The 14,953-nt window shown below is 36.7% G+C and overlaps 1 protein-coding gene across 6 annotated transcripts in view; it reads left to right on the top strand.

Moving 5' to 3' along the window:
• The window catches only part of MANBA (mannosidase beta), a 158,022-nt gene that overhangs the window by 31,372 nt on the left and 111,697 nt on the right, over positions 1 to 14,953 (top strand). For all 6 annotated transcript variants that reach the window (XM_060012056.1, XM_060012057.1, XM_060012058.1 and 3 more), the window contains exon 8: positions 13,771 to 13,922. In XM_060012056.1, coding sequence (XP_059868039.1) covers positions 13,771 to 13,922 — 152 coding nt within the window. The remainder of the gene's footprint in view (positions 1 to 13,770; positions 13,923 to 14,953) is intronic.

Genomic DNA, 14,953 nt, shown 5'->3' with positions numbered 1-14,953 from the left:
AAATTTTGAACCCAGGGGCATTTGTAAGCAGTTTGAATGAATCTCAAGGAAATGGACATGGATACTTAAGCTTTTTTTGGAATTTAATGTGAAGAGGAATTTTTATGAATCTCTGGCAGACTTATCTTTTTATCTAATACCTTCCCAAAATATTGTATATCTTTGGCTTTATTTGAAAGAACATTTCTAAATTAAAATTAATAAAATGTGTTTTTCCATCAATTATTCAAGGATAGATTGACAAATCTGGCTATACGGGCCTCTCATTGTTGTGGCCTCTCCCGTTGCGGACACAGGCTCCGGACGCGCAGGCTCAGTGACCATGGCTCACAGGCCCAGCCGCTCTGCGGCATGTGGGATCTTCCCGGACCGGGGCACGAACCCATGTCCCCTGCATCGGCAGGCGGACTCTCAACCACTGCGCCACCAGGGAAGCCCTTGACAAGGTTCTTGACATTTTTAGAAGTTAAGGCTCAAATTAGCAAATATTATCCATTACTATAACAAACCAATATGTAGATGTTAGTTTCTTTTTTAAAAAAATTAATATAATCAAATTCATGAATCCAGTACTTCTTCCTTTTTTATACTCTAACATTTATTTTACTTAAAAAATGGTGTGATTATTCATATGGAGTTAAATACAAGAGACCTTTCAGTGTCTGCATTTTTTCTGGCCACCATCATTATTCATTTTATTTCATTATTATTACTGAAAATAGTTTTGTCATATAGAAGAGGGGTATGTTAAAAAGTGATCCTATCTAGTGTCAGATACACGAAATATACATCTGGCTACAAAGATATCAATCAGGTAACTATGCTGATGTGAACTTTAATCTGTTAACTTCTGGTTGTGCTGCTGTCTGCAGACTTCTAGGTCACAACAAGGAGAGCCACTCTGGCATGTTCTTGTGCAGGTCTGTTTGAGGAGAGCTCTTTGTGGAGATCCAGCACCAGTTTTCTCAGTATTTCTGCATGTTAGAGGACTTTCAGAGCAGACAGAAATGTGGGGTTGGTTGTCACTAAAAATGCATGACAGTAGAGATGAAATTGTTTTAGAAAGTGTACTTTGGAAATGCATGAAAATTATTTGAAAAATATTTCAGTTAACACTTGCCAATGTTTAGAAATAAGTTATTTTTTTAAAAAAAGAAGAAACTTATTCTTTTGAAAATGTAGTGATACTATGACAGCTTTTTAAGTATTTGACTATAGACAGCTGAGAAGTAATACTCAGTTTATGAATCAATGCTTCATTACATCATCATCTGTCTGGTCTGCCAGAGAAAGAAATTTGAGAAGTATATGGTATTTACTTATTAGTCACAAACCTCTTAAGCCCTTTAGTTAAGATATTCCTAACTCTTGTCTAAAAAAATGTGTTCAGCTATCCTGTACTTTTAAAGTTAATCCTTCTATTTTAAAAATGAGATCATGAAGCTAATTTAAAAAGTAATTTAGTGACTTGCTAATAGAACCTTCAACATTAGATAGAAAAGTTTGGAAATGAAAAATTTTTTAAATTCAAACTGCTTGACTTACACATTTAGGTTCTTAGATATTTAGACCCTCTTCTACTTTTAGACAGTAACTTACTTTGTTGAGCTGTTTAAAATATTTTTGATTTTGTAGGGAGATAGTATATTCACTCTGGTTGTAAATGTGTTACTCAGGGGTCTTTTCAAGAAACCTTTCTCAGAGCCCATTATTTTCTCTGAGGTAAAATCACTTGCTGTAGAAGAAGGCTTTTATGTTACCTGTCAATATTGCCAGAGGACATGGTTTTACTGACACTAATCATAGACAGACCAGCCTTTAACCTCTCAAAGAATGTGCAGAGGGAAACGTGCCTGGTAATTACTGCTTCACCTCGGAGGTGCTGTCAGGTGGGTTAGGGTTTACTTTGACTGGGGTCATAAAATTGTTATTGTAGGAACTGGGAGATAGGGATAGCTGTCTTTTCATGAGAAAATTTGCACAGAAATGAAAAACTATGTTAGAAGATGTGTTTTATCATTAATACTATTTGTAGCATTAATGGATACAAAGAAATAAGTGAGTTCTCTTTTCTCGATTAGTGATTCTCAAAATTTTTTGGACTCAACTGCTTCATATTCTTAAAAATTATTGAGGACCCTAAAGTGCTTTTGTTTGTGGGTAAATATTAAAGCAGAGGTTTAAATCTTTATTTATTCATTTCAACTCACAGTACTAAACCCATGACATGGTAATATATGTCGTTTTATTAAAAGTAAATATATTTATAGAATAAAAAAATTTAGTGAGAATAATGATTGTTTTACATGTCTAATGTCTTGCTTATTAGTAGACAGCTGGATTCTCATTTTCTTCTACTTTCAATTAATTTGCAATATATTGTTTTTGTTGAAATATATGAAGAAATTCTGGCCTCACACAGATAACATAGTTGGAAAAGAGAGGAGTATCTTAATAGCCTTTTCAGGTAATTGTAGGTATTTTTTGGTACTGCACTAGAACTTAACAAGTGGTGGTTTCTTAAAGGTTAGTTGCAATGTGGAGCGTAAAACCATTTTGATGAGCTGTTTATACTCCGTTGCATTAAAATCTATTGGTATATCTTGCACTCGTAATGGATTTTTATTTTTTTAAATTGAAGCATATAGTTCATTTACAATGTTGTGTTAATTTCTGCTGTATGGCAAAGTGATTCAGTTATACATATATATATATTCTTTTTTTTTTTTTTTTTTTTTTTTTTTTGCTGTATGCGGCCTCTCACCGTTGTGGCCTCACCCGTTGAGGAGCCAGGCTCCGGACACGCAGGCTCAGTGGCCATGGCTCACGGGCCCAGCCGCTCCGCGGCACGTGGGATCCTCCCGGATCTGGGCAGGAACCCGTGTCCCCTGCATCGGCAGGCGGACTCTCAACCACTGCGCCACCAGGGAAGCCCTATATTCTTTTTTAATATTCTTTTCCATTATAGTTTATCACAGGATATTGAATATAGTTCCCTGTACTATACAGTAGGACCTTGTTATTTATCCATTCTATATATAGTAGTTTGCATCTGCTAACCCCAAATTCCACTCCATCCCTTCCCCCTCTGCTTGGCAACCACTCTGTCTGGTTGAGTCTGTTTCTGTTTCATAGATAAGTTCATTTGTATTACATTTTAGATTCCACATGTAAGTGATATCATATGGTATTTGTCTTTCTCTTTTTGACTTACTTCACTTAATATGATAATCTCTAGGTCCATCCATGTTGCCACAAATGGGCAAATGCCACAAATTATTTTGTTCTTTTTTATGGCCGAGTAGTATTCCATTGTATACATGTACCACATCTTCTTTATCCATTCTTCTGTCGATGGACATTTAGGTTGTTTCCATGTCTTGGCTATTGTGAATAGTGCTGTTATGAATATAAGGGTGCATGTGTCTTTTTGAATTATAGTTTTGTCTGGATATATGCCTAGGAGTGGGATTGCTGTATCATATGGCAACTCTATTTTCAGTTTTTTGAGGAAACGCCATACTGTTTTCCATAGTGGCTGCACCAATTTACATTCCCACCGACAGTACAGGAGGGTTCCCTTTTCTCCACACCCTCTCTAACATTTGTTATTTGTAGACTTTTTAATAATGGCCATTCTGACTGGTGTGAGGTGGTATCTTGCAGTTTTGATTTGCGTTTCTCTAATAATTAGTAATGCTGAGCATCTTTTCACGTTCCTGTTGGCCATCAGTATGTCTTCTTTGGAAAATGTCTATTTATATCTTCTGCCCATCTTTAGATGGGGTTATTTGTTTTTTCTGATATTGAGCCACACGAGCTGTTTGTGAATTTTGGAGATTAATCCGTTGTCAGTTGCATCATTTGCAAATATTTTCTCCCAGTCCATAGGTTGTCTTCTTATTTTGTTTATGGTTTCCTTTGCTGTGCAGAAGCCTGTAAGTTTGATTAGGTCCCATTTGTTTATTTTTGCTTTTATTTCTATTGCCTTGGGAGACTGACCTAAGAAAACATTGGTATGATGTATGTCAGAGAATGTTTTGCCTATGTTCTCTTCTAGGAGTTTAATGGTGTCATGTCTTATAGTTAAGTATGTAAGCCATTTTGAGTCTATTTTTGTGTATGGTATGAGACCATTCTCTTCATAATGGATTTTTTTTCCCACACACACTGTATTTTATTTTTACAAGAGATAAATAAACTGACAGCAAGCATTGTAAATGGATGACCACAGCAAAAGCAACAGTGATTGCAATTACCAAACACGAAACACACTCATACAATGTCATAATATTGACATTCAGTCCAGTAATCCTCCACTGTAACAGCTCCTTTACTTTGCAGTGAAAATTGATTTGTATATTTTTTGCCTCTGAGTCCTTGTGGGATTTTTTTTTTTATTCAAACAGAAACTCACAAAAATTATAATCATCCTCATCAGTTCACTCAGTTGCATGTAATTAATTTTTTTTATCTTGATCTTTTGTTAGCACTTTTATGAGTTCATCAGTTTTCCATTAGAGTTCTGAAAATGCTTATTCATTCAGTTCAGCAGTATAGTCAGTTACCAGAAACCTGTACTTGTCAGAGTCTTTTCCATGAATTCCTTGAAGATGAAACCCTTTTATAGGAACATTTTTGTGAAAGCATCAGAGTACACCCAGAACTGTCTGTAAATGACAAAAGACTTAAAAATGACCACGGTTAAAGATTTGATGAAAGTTCATAATAATGCAATTGACAAGGAAATTTAGTTATTTCTGAGATATACATTTTAAAGTAATAACTAGAATTATGACTTATAACATTATACCAGAACATATAAGATTTTTAGGAATTTCATGTAATGTCTGAAACATTTATATTAACATATTTCCATACAAATAACCCAAAGAAAGTTTAGTATTAGTTGTTTTCTTTTGTTTGTTTGTTTGTTTTTTTATACTGCAGGTTCTTATTAGTCATCAATTTCATACACATCAGTGTATACATGTCAATCCCAATTGCCCAATTCAGCACCCCACCATCCCCACCCCACTGCGGTTTTCCCCCCTTGGTGTCCACATGTTTCTCCTCTACATCTGTGTCTCAGCTTCTGCCCTGCAAACTGGTTCATCAGTACCATTTTTCTAGGTTCCATATACATGCATTAATATATGATATTTGTTTTTCTCTTTCTGACTTACTTCACTCTGTATTAGTCTTCAGATCCATCCACATCTCAAAAAATGACCCATGGGCTTCCCAGGTGGTGCAGTGGTTGAGAGTCCGTCTGTTGATGCATGGGACACGGGTTCGTGCCCCGGTCCGGGAAGATCCCACATGAGCGGAGTGGCTGGGCCCGTGAGCCATGGTCGCTGAGCCTGTGCATCCGGAGTCTGTGCTCCACAACGGGAGAGGCCACAACAGTGAGATGCCCACGTACCAAAAAAAAAAAAGACCCAGTTTCGTTCCTTTATATGGCTGAGTAGTATTCCATTGTATATATGTACCACAACTTCTTCTTTTTTTTTTTGTGGTACGTGGGCCTCTCACTGTTGTGGCCTCTCCCGTTGTGGAGCACAGGCTCCGGACGCACAGGCTCAGTGACCATAGCTCACGGGCCCAGCCACTCCACGGCATGTGGGATCTTCCTGGACCGGGGCACGAACCCGCGTCCCCTGCATCGGCAGGTGGACTCTCAACCACTGCGCCACCAGGGAAGCCGTACCACAACTTCTTTATCCATTCGTCTGTCGATGGGCATTTAGGTTGCTTCCATGACCTGGCTATTGTAAATAGTGCTGCAGTGAACATTGGGGTGTATGTGTCTTTTTGAATTATGGTTTTCTCTGGGTATATGCCCAGTAGTGGGATTGCTGGATCATATGGTAATTCTGTTTTTAGTTTTTTAAGGAACCTCCATACTGTTCTCCATAGTGGCTGTATCAATTTACATTCCCACCAACAGTGCAAGAGGGTTCCCTTCTCTTCACACCCTCTCCAGCATTTGTTGTCTGTACATTTTCTGATGATGCCCATTCTAACTGGTGTGAGGTGATACCTCATTGTAGTTTTGATTTGCATTTCTCTAATAATTAGTGATGTTGAACAGCTTTTCATGTGCTTCTTGGCCATCTGTATGTCATCTTTGGAGAAATGTCTAGTTAGATCTTCTGCCCATTTTTGGATTGGGTTGTTTGTTTATTTAATATTGAGCTGCAGGAGCTGTTTATATATTTTGGAGATTAATCCTTTGTCCGTTGATTCGTTTGCGAATATTTTCTCCCATTCTGAGGGTTGTCTTTTCGTCTTGTTTTTGGTTTCCTTTGCTGTGCAAAAGCTTTGACGTTTCATAAGGTCCCGTTTGTTTATTTTTCTTTTTATTTCCATTACTCTAGGAGATGGATCAAAAAAGATCTTGCAGTGATTTATGTCAAAGAGTGTTCTTCCTATGTTTTTCTCTAAGAGTTTTATAGTGTCTGGTCTTACATTTAGGTCTCAAATGCATTTTGAGTTTATTTTTGTGTATGGTGTTAGGGAGTGTTCTAAGTTCATTCTTTTACATGTAGATGTCCAGTTTTCCCAGCACCACTTATTGAAGAGACTGTCTTTTCTCCACTGTATATCTTTGCCTCCTCTGTCATAGATTAGTTGACCATAGGTGCGTGGGTTTATCTCTGGGCTTTCTATCTTGTTCCATTGATCTATGTTTCTGTTTTTGTGCCAGTACCATATTGTCTTGATTACTGTAGCTTTGTAGTGTAGACTGAAGTCAGGGAGTCTGATTCCTCCAGCTCTGTTTTTTTTCCCCTCAAGACTGCTTTGGCTATTTGGGTCTTTTGTGTCTCCATACAAATTTTAAGATGATTTGTTCTAGTTCCATAAAAAATGCCATTGGTAATTTGATAGGGATTGCGTTGAATCTGTAGATTGCATTGGGCAGTATAGTCATTTTCACAATATTGATTCTTCCAATCCAAGAACATGGTATATCTCTCCATCTGTTGGTATCATCTTTAATTTCTCTCATCATTGTCTTATAGTTTTCTGCATACCAGTGTTTTGTTTCCCTACATAGGTTTTTTTTTTTTTCCCCCTAGGTAGGTTTATTCCTAGGTATTTTGTTCTTTTTGTTCCAATGGTAAATGGGAGTGTTTCCATAATTTCTCTTTCAGATTTTTCATCATTACTGTATAGGAATGCAAGAGATTTCTGTGCATTAATTTTGTATCCTGCAACTTTACCAAATTCACTGATTAGCTCTAGTAGTCTTCTGGTGGCATTTTTAGGATTCTCTATGTATAGTATCATGTCATCTGCAAACAGTGACAGTTTTACTTCTTTTCCAATTTGTATTCCTTTTATTTCTTTTTCTTCTCTGATTGCCGTGGCTAGGACTTCCAAAGCTATGTTGAATAATAGTGGCGAGAGTGGACATCCTTGTCTCATTCCTGATCTTAGAGGAAATGCTTTCAGTTTTTCACCATTGAGCATGATGTTTGCTGTGGGTTTGTCGTATATGGACTTTATTATGTTGAGGTAGCTTCCCTCTATGCCCACTTTATGGAGAGTTTTTATCATAAATGGGTGTTGAATTTTGTCAAAAGCTTTTTCTGCATCTATTGAGACGATCATATGGTTTTTATTCTTCAATTTGTTAATATGGTGTATCACACTGATTGATTTGCGTATGTTGAAGAATCCTTGCATCCCTGGGATAAATCCCACTTGATCATGGTGTGTGATCCTTTTAATGTGTTGTTGGATTCTGTTTGCTAGTATTTCTTGAGGATTTTTGCATCTATATCCATCAGTAATATTGGTCTATAATTTTCTTTTATTGTAGTATCTTTGTCTGGTTTTGCTATCAGGGTGATTGTGGCCTCATAGAATGAGTTTGGGAGTGTTCCTTCCTCTGCAGTTTTTTGGAAGAGTTTGAGAAAGACGGGTGTTAGCTCTTCTCTAAATGTTTGATAGAATTCCCCTGTGAAGCCATATGGTCCTAGACTTGTTTGCTGGACGATTTTTAATCACAGTTTCAATTTCATTACTTGTGATTGGTCTGTTCATATTTTCTATTTCTTCCTGGTTCAGTCTTGGAAGGTTATACCTTTCTAAGAATTTGTCCATTTCTTCCAGGTTGTCCATTTTATTGGCATAGAGTTGCTTGTAGTAGTCTCTTAGGATGCTTTGTATTTCTGAGGTGTCTGTTCTAACTTCTCCTTTTTCATATCTAATTTTATTGATTTGAGTCCTCTCCGTCTTTTTCTTGGTGAGTCTGGCTAATGGCTTATAAATTTTGTTTATCTCCTCAAAGAGCTAGCATTTAGTTTTATTGATCTTTGCTATTGTTTTCTTTGTTTCTATTTCATTTTTTTGTGCTTTGATCTTTATGATTTCTTTCCTTCTGCTAACTTTCGGTTTTGTTTGTTCTTCTGTCTCTAGTTCCTTTAGGTGTAAGGTTAGATTGTTTACTTGAGATTTTTCTTGTTTCTTGAAGTAGGCTTGTATAGCTATAAACTTCCCTCTTAGAACTGCTTTTGCTGCATCCCATAGGTTTTGGATCGTCGTGTTTTCATTGTCATTTGTCTCTAGGTATTTTTTGATTTCCTCTTTGATTTCTTCGTGATCTCTTGGTTATTTAGTAGTGTATTGTTTAGCCTCCATGTGTTTGTGTTTTTTACGTTTTTTTCCCTGTAATTCATTTCTAATCTCATAGCATTGTGGTCAGAAAAGATGCTTGATATGATTTCAATTTTCTTAAATTTACTGAGGCTTGATTTGTGACCCAAGATGTGATCTATCCTGGAGATTGTTCCGTGCACACTTGAGAAGAAAGTGTAATCTGCTGTTTTTGGATGGAATGTCCTATAAATATCAATTAAATCTATCTGGTGTGTTGTGCCATTTAAATCTTCTGTTTCCTTATGTATTTCCATTTTGGATGATCTGTCCATTGGCGTAAGTGAGGTGTTAAAGTCCCCCACTATTATTGTGTTACTGTTGATTTCCTCTTTTATAGCTGTTAGCAGTTGCCTTATGTATTGAGGTGCTTCTGTGTTGGGTGCATATATATTTATAATTGTTATATCTTCTTCTTGGATTGAACCCTTGATCATCATGTAGTGTCCTTCCTTGTCTCTTGTAACATTGTTTATTTTAAAGTCTATTTTATCTGATATGAGTATTGCTGCTGCAGCTTTCTTTTGATTTCCATTTGCATGGAATATCTTTTTCCATCCCCTCACTTTCAGTCTGTTTGTGTCCCTAGGTCTCTTGTAGACAGCTATATATGGGTCTTGTTTTTGTATCCATTCAGCAAGCCTGTGTCTTTTGGTTGGAGCATTTAATCCATTCATGTTTAAGGTAATTATTGATATGTATGATCCTATGACCATTTTCTTAATTGTTTTGGGTTTGTTTTTGTAGGTCCTTTTCTTCTCTTGTGTTTCCCACTTAGAGAAGTTACTTTAGCATTTGTTGTAGTGCTGGTTTGGTGGTGCTGAATTCTCTTAGCTTTTGCTAGTCTGTAAAGCTTTTGATTTCTCCATCAAATCTGAATGAGATCCTTTCTGGGTAGAGGAATCTTGGTTGTAGGTTCTTCTCTTTTATCACTTTAAGTATATCATGCCACTCCCTTCTGGCTTGTAGAGTTTCTGCTGAGAAATCAGCTGTTAACCTTATGGGAGTTCCCTTGTATGTTACTTGTTGTTTTTCCCTTGCTGCTTTCAATAATTTTTCTTTGTCTTTAATTTTTGTCAGTTTGATTACTATGTGTCTTGGCGTGTTTCTCCTTGGGTTTATCCTGTATGGGACTCCCTGCGCTTCCTGGACTTTGGTGGCTATTTCCTTTCCCATGTTAGGGAAGTTTTCGACTATAGTCTCTTCAAATATTTTCTCTGGTCCTTTCTCTCTCCCTTCTCCTTCTGGGACCCCTATAATGTGAATGTTGTTGCATTTAATGTTGTCCCAGAGGTCTCTTAGGCTGTCTTCATTTCTTTTCATTCTTTTTTCTTTATTCGGTTCCACAGCAGTGAATTCCACCATTCTGTCTTCCAGGTCTCTTATCCATTCTTCTGCCTCAGTTATTCTGCTATTGATTCCTTCTAGTGTAGGTTTCATTTCAGTTATTGTATTGTTCATCTGTTTGTTTGTTCTTTAATTCTTCTAGGTCTTTGTTAAACATTTCTTGCATCTTCTCGATCTTTGCCTCCATTCTTCTTCCGAGGTCCTGGATCATCTTCACTATCATTATTCTGAATTCTTTTTCTGGAACGTTGCCTATCTCCACTTCATTTAGTTGTTTTTCTGGCGTTTTATCTTGTTACTTTATCTGGTACATAGTCCTGTGCCTTTTCATCTTGTCTGTCTTTCTGTGAATGTGGTTTTTGTTCCACAGGCTGAAGGATTGTAGTTCTTCTTGCTTCCCATAATGGATTTTTTTATCCATATATGTTATTGTAATATAATGCATTGGTTATTTGAAAAATGTTGGCGTCTAGAGATTTTTAAATGTTTTCAAATGTTAAACCATTTTAGTATATAAATCACATTCAAATTTGTTAACATTACCATTGATGACTTTTGGGAAGCTGTCAAGCTCATGGTTGTGTATACAAGTTTTACTAAATCCTAATTTTTAACTGTTACTTGCCTTGAACTGACAAGACTCACTTCAGTCATTTTCAAGAAAATGTCTACCAAGTCACCAAGTCTGAATAACCATAGTTTGTGTGGCAGTTCTTTCAAGTTAAAAGAACCAGGTTTTGTAAACCAGATGGCTAATTCAGCTTACAACTCAAACTGTGGCCCAGATACTTTTCCTTAAGACATCCATTGTGCGTGATGCTTTATTCATAGTTCCTATTTCATCATACAGTCTAGTACAGTGATGTGTACTCAAGGTTGGGGTTTAATAGAATTAATAATTTTTATTGCTTTATCAAGGACATCCTGAAGTGAAACTGCCCCCCCGCTCCCCCCTCCAATAATGCATGAAAGTGAAGGATACAGTGGCTACTAGCACAGTTTGGAGGCACTGCCTTGATTTTTGCCATGGCACCAGCAGTGTTACCCATTGTAAAACTCTCTCAGCTAATATGTGTGCTTCTCCAGCAAATGCAGTGTGAAAACCAACCCTATGAGATACTCTAGTGCTTTTTGTCATTGCTAGTTTTTAAAACATTATAATATGATGTAAAACAATGTATTACAACGTAATAAAGAATGTTAGCCTTTTGAAGAGTTTATCCATCTAAGTTTAAAATATTCAGTTCCTTTTTCTTTATACTTAGAATGATTGGTCTCAAAATGATACTACAACGTAACTGGCACCATAAATATTATTTTTAAGTGTTCCATTGCATAAGATACAATAAGATAAATTATTAACATCTACAAAGTGGAGGGCAATATGGCTTTCATCACAATCTCATTTCTTATTTATCATTTCACCCAGTTTCTTTGGAGTAGATTCCTCCCTTCCTTGAGTCAGAAGACTCTCTGATATGTCAGTTTCATTTTTTTCAGCACTTTTAAATGTAGACAGTGTGGTTGTAGGTGAGAATGTTAGTTTTCTAATCCCATTTTAAGACAACAATTTAAGACAAAAATTAGGGAAAAGCATATTAAAAGTAAGTTTTCTTTTAGAATGAGATAAAATATTGTTTAAATGAGTCTCAATTAAAATTAAAATTTGTTTTTATTTGAAAACTTAAGAATATTACATGAAACAAGTTAACAAAAGTACCTAGTCCTTTTGTGTTTCTGGGTAAGTTGCAAGGAAAACTTTGAGATTCAAAGTAAGAATTTATTGAACAGTAATGAGGCTACAGAGATTATAGCAGGAATAACCAGTGGCAGCTAGTAAGAGCACAGTAGTACTGAGAACAAATTGAGTTAATCTCTGGAAATGTACCTCTTCATACCCTCAACCTCTGCTAGAGAAGTAGAACACACCAGAATACACAAGCACACATTCCATTAGCTGTCAGAATGACCATGTCATTACACATCACATAGCTTCTGGAAAATTCCACTGTACACTCAAAAGAGAGTAAGAATGAAAAGGCAAATGATGTTTTAGCTTTACTGTGAAAATAATTTTGAACTCAGGAACCCCCTTGAAAGGTTCCCAGGGATCTCATATGGTCCCCTGGCCACATTTAAAGAACTGCTGTTCTAGATGTTTGAATCTACCATCAAGATGTTTTAAAAGTTACCTCTGGGGCTTCCCTGGTGGCGCAGTGTTTGAGGGTCCGCCTGCTGATGCAGGGGACATGGGTTCGTGCCCCGGTCTGGGAAGATCCCACATGCCACGGAGTGGCTGGGCCTGTGAGCCATGGCTGCTGAGCCTGCACTTCCGGAGCCTGTGCTCCACAACTGGAGAGGCCACAACAGTGAGAGGCCCACGTACCAAAAAAAAAAAAAAGTTACCTCTGGCAGTAACCATTATTTTTTTGCATCCTAAAACAGGTGTAGTAATTCCATGTCAAGATCCTCCTCATCCAGGCCTTGTTCCGTGTCTTCTCATAAAGTTAACTCTGATATCTTTTGTCATGTCATATTAATTAGGGCAAGAGTCAGAAAGTGGAAGAATGGTGGGCACTTTTATTACATGAAATAAGTTGATTTATTAATTATTTTTAACTAGAGAAGAAATGCATGATCTTGGTTTCAAGACAGGGCTTTGTTGGTATAGAAATGTGTCTCTCAGTACTTGATCCAGTTTATGGCTGGAAAGAATGAAGATTTGGATAAGAATGTCAATCTTTGCTATCTAGGGTCTTGCTGCTCACTTCTTAACTGTAGGGAAACCTGGCTGGACTGTCACAGGGACAAAGGTCTCAGCTTCTTCTCACGTAGCAAGGATAACACTGGACTGTGTGCTTCCATCTTTTCTTCCAGTTGGAGCACCACTTACATCTCCAGTCTCCATACCAGTGCTGTCTCAGACATTGAGTTTGATGTGATAATTAGTTAGGATTAAATTGCCCATTAAGCAAAATGACTTTATAATAATGTGCTATTAAAATTGGAAAGTTGTTAGATTATGAAATACCTTGTACTGTATTTCTTTGGTTCTAAAATGCATGTTTTGGCACATTTTAATAACACTGAAATGAGAATGTGTTTTTCAAAGATGCATCAGATTAACTGGTGACATATTTTCCCCACTTTCGTGAAATAGTATCAGTTTTTGTTTTAATTTTGAAGTGTTATCTCAAATATATTTCTTTTGACATAATTGCAAATGCCTACATCATGGGGAAGGCTACAGTATATTTCACTCTTTAATGGTTTCTGTATTTTTCTTTTCAAAGAGAAATAACAGGACCTGGCAATAATTTCTTTATATATATTTTTTCTAAAATGTGCACTTCCATATTAAGTACTTCATAGCAGATAGAAAATTAACACTAATTTATGTTCCTGTAAACTGCTCAGAAGTTTACTTTAAAAAAAATCTCTTTTGGGGGCTTCCCTGGTGGCACAGTGGTTGAGCGTCCGCCTGCCGATGCAGGGGACACGGGTTCATGCCCTGGTCTGGGAGGATCCCACATGCCGCGGAGCAGCTGGGCCCGTGAGCCGTGGCCACTGAGCCTGCGCGTCCGGAGCCTGTGCTCCGCAGAGGGAGAGGCCACAACAGTGAGAGGCCCGCGTATCACACACACACACAAAAACCTCTTTTGCTTATTTTTTTAAGGCTATAGTAAACAATACAGTTTGGTTTTGTCATATGCTTATGTTTTAAATTTCGTATTCATTATTTAATTCTGTTAATAACAGGTTTATTTTAGGACAGTGGAACTCATAGAAGAGCCCATAAAAGGATCCCGTGGTCTGAGTTTCTACTTCAAAATTAATGGACTTCCAATATTTCTGAAAGGCTCGAATTGGATTCCCCCAGATTCATTCCAGGATCGAGTAACCTCTGCCTTGTAAGTTATCATCTTTTATTTCTTGTTCCTCTTCATATTATCAGTCCCACAGAGCTTAAGAGCTACTCATTTTAACTTTTTTTAGTTCCAGTGGAAGGAACCAAGAGGTAATATATAATTCTAGGATGATGGAAATTTTAGAAAGGATTTTAAAATCATTTATTTCATTCTCATGAGCTATAGGTAGTCTTACAGCTAAACTATTTGAGACTGCTGAAATCATCCAACGTTTATAGATTTTTTCTAGAGGAACAAGAAAATGACTAATGCACATTTTGGATAGTTAGCCCCTTTGGGGGAAAAATATGATTAAATTTGGATTTTTTTCTTTTTTTTTTTTGAAGAATGCCTTTTTTTTTTGCACACTTAAAAAGAAATAGGAACCCATATTTACCTTTTCATGCTAAGGTATTTGCACATTCTTTCAATTTTACCTTAATAAAGAGAACTAAAGAAATTTAAAAATTCAAAGTGTTTTTCTGAAGCTTTGAGAATAGAATTTAACAAGAAAGTATTTCCTGATTAGGTTTATAAACTACTATCTTTGTAACAGTGAAAATAAGCTTTGTGAAGTGAAAATAAACACATTTAACTTATTTAAATGTACAAACATGCATTGACGTATATCTTATGTTTAGAATGTAGATGTGGCTGGTAAGTAAACTCTAATTTTGCCAAAAGTTGTAGTAATATCCTTTTACTTCAAAATGTGTATAATGTTTTGAATTTCATATGAAAATGCAATCATTCTCCAGACACAACACAGATAATTTGCTGACTCTTCTCCTTTTCAAATGCTCCTTTCCACTCCTGGCAGGTTGGCAGTGGCTGTACAGCACAGTTGGATCAATGAGTAAACCTGCCCATAGGTGGCTTTGCTGGGAGCACAGTGCTCTGAGTGTGTGGTCATCCTGTTATTGGCCTTTTTCCTTCCTTTCTGAATGCTGTTCTGGAAATGGAGGGTACATACTCTCAATGTGGCTGCAAATTTCTGTACTTACCTGAGGGTGATGTGAATAGAAATTGTAAAC

Source organism: Delphinus delphis, chromosome 5, assembly GCF_949987515.2.
Source record: "Delphinus delphis chromosome 5, mDelDel1.2, whole genome shotgun sequence".
NCBI classification, from domain to species: domain Eukaryota; kingdom Metazoa; phylum Chordata; class Mammalia; order Artiodactyla; family Delphinidae; genus Delphinus; species Delphinus delphis.
This window is presented reverse-complemented; position numbering and strand designations above follow the sequence as displayed.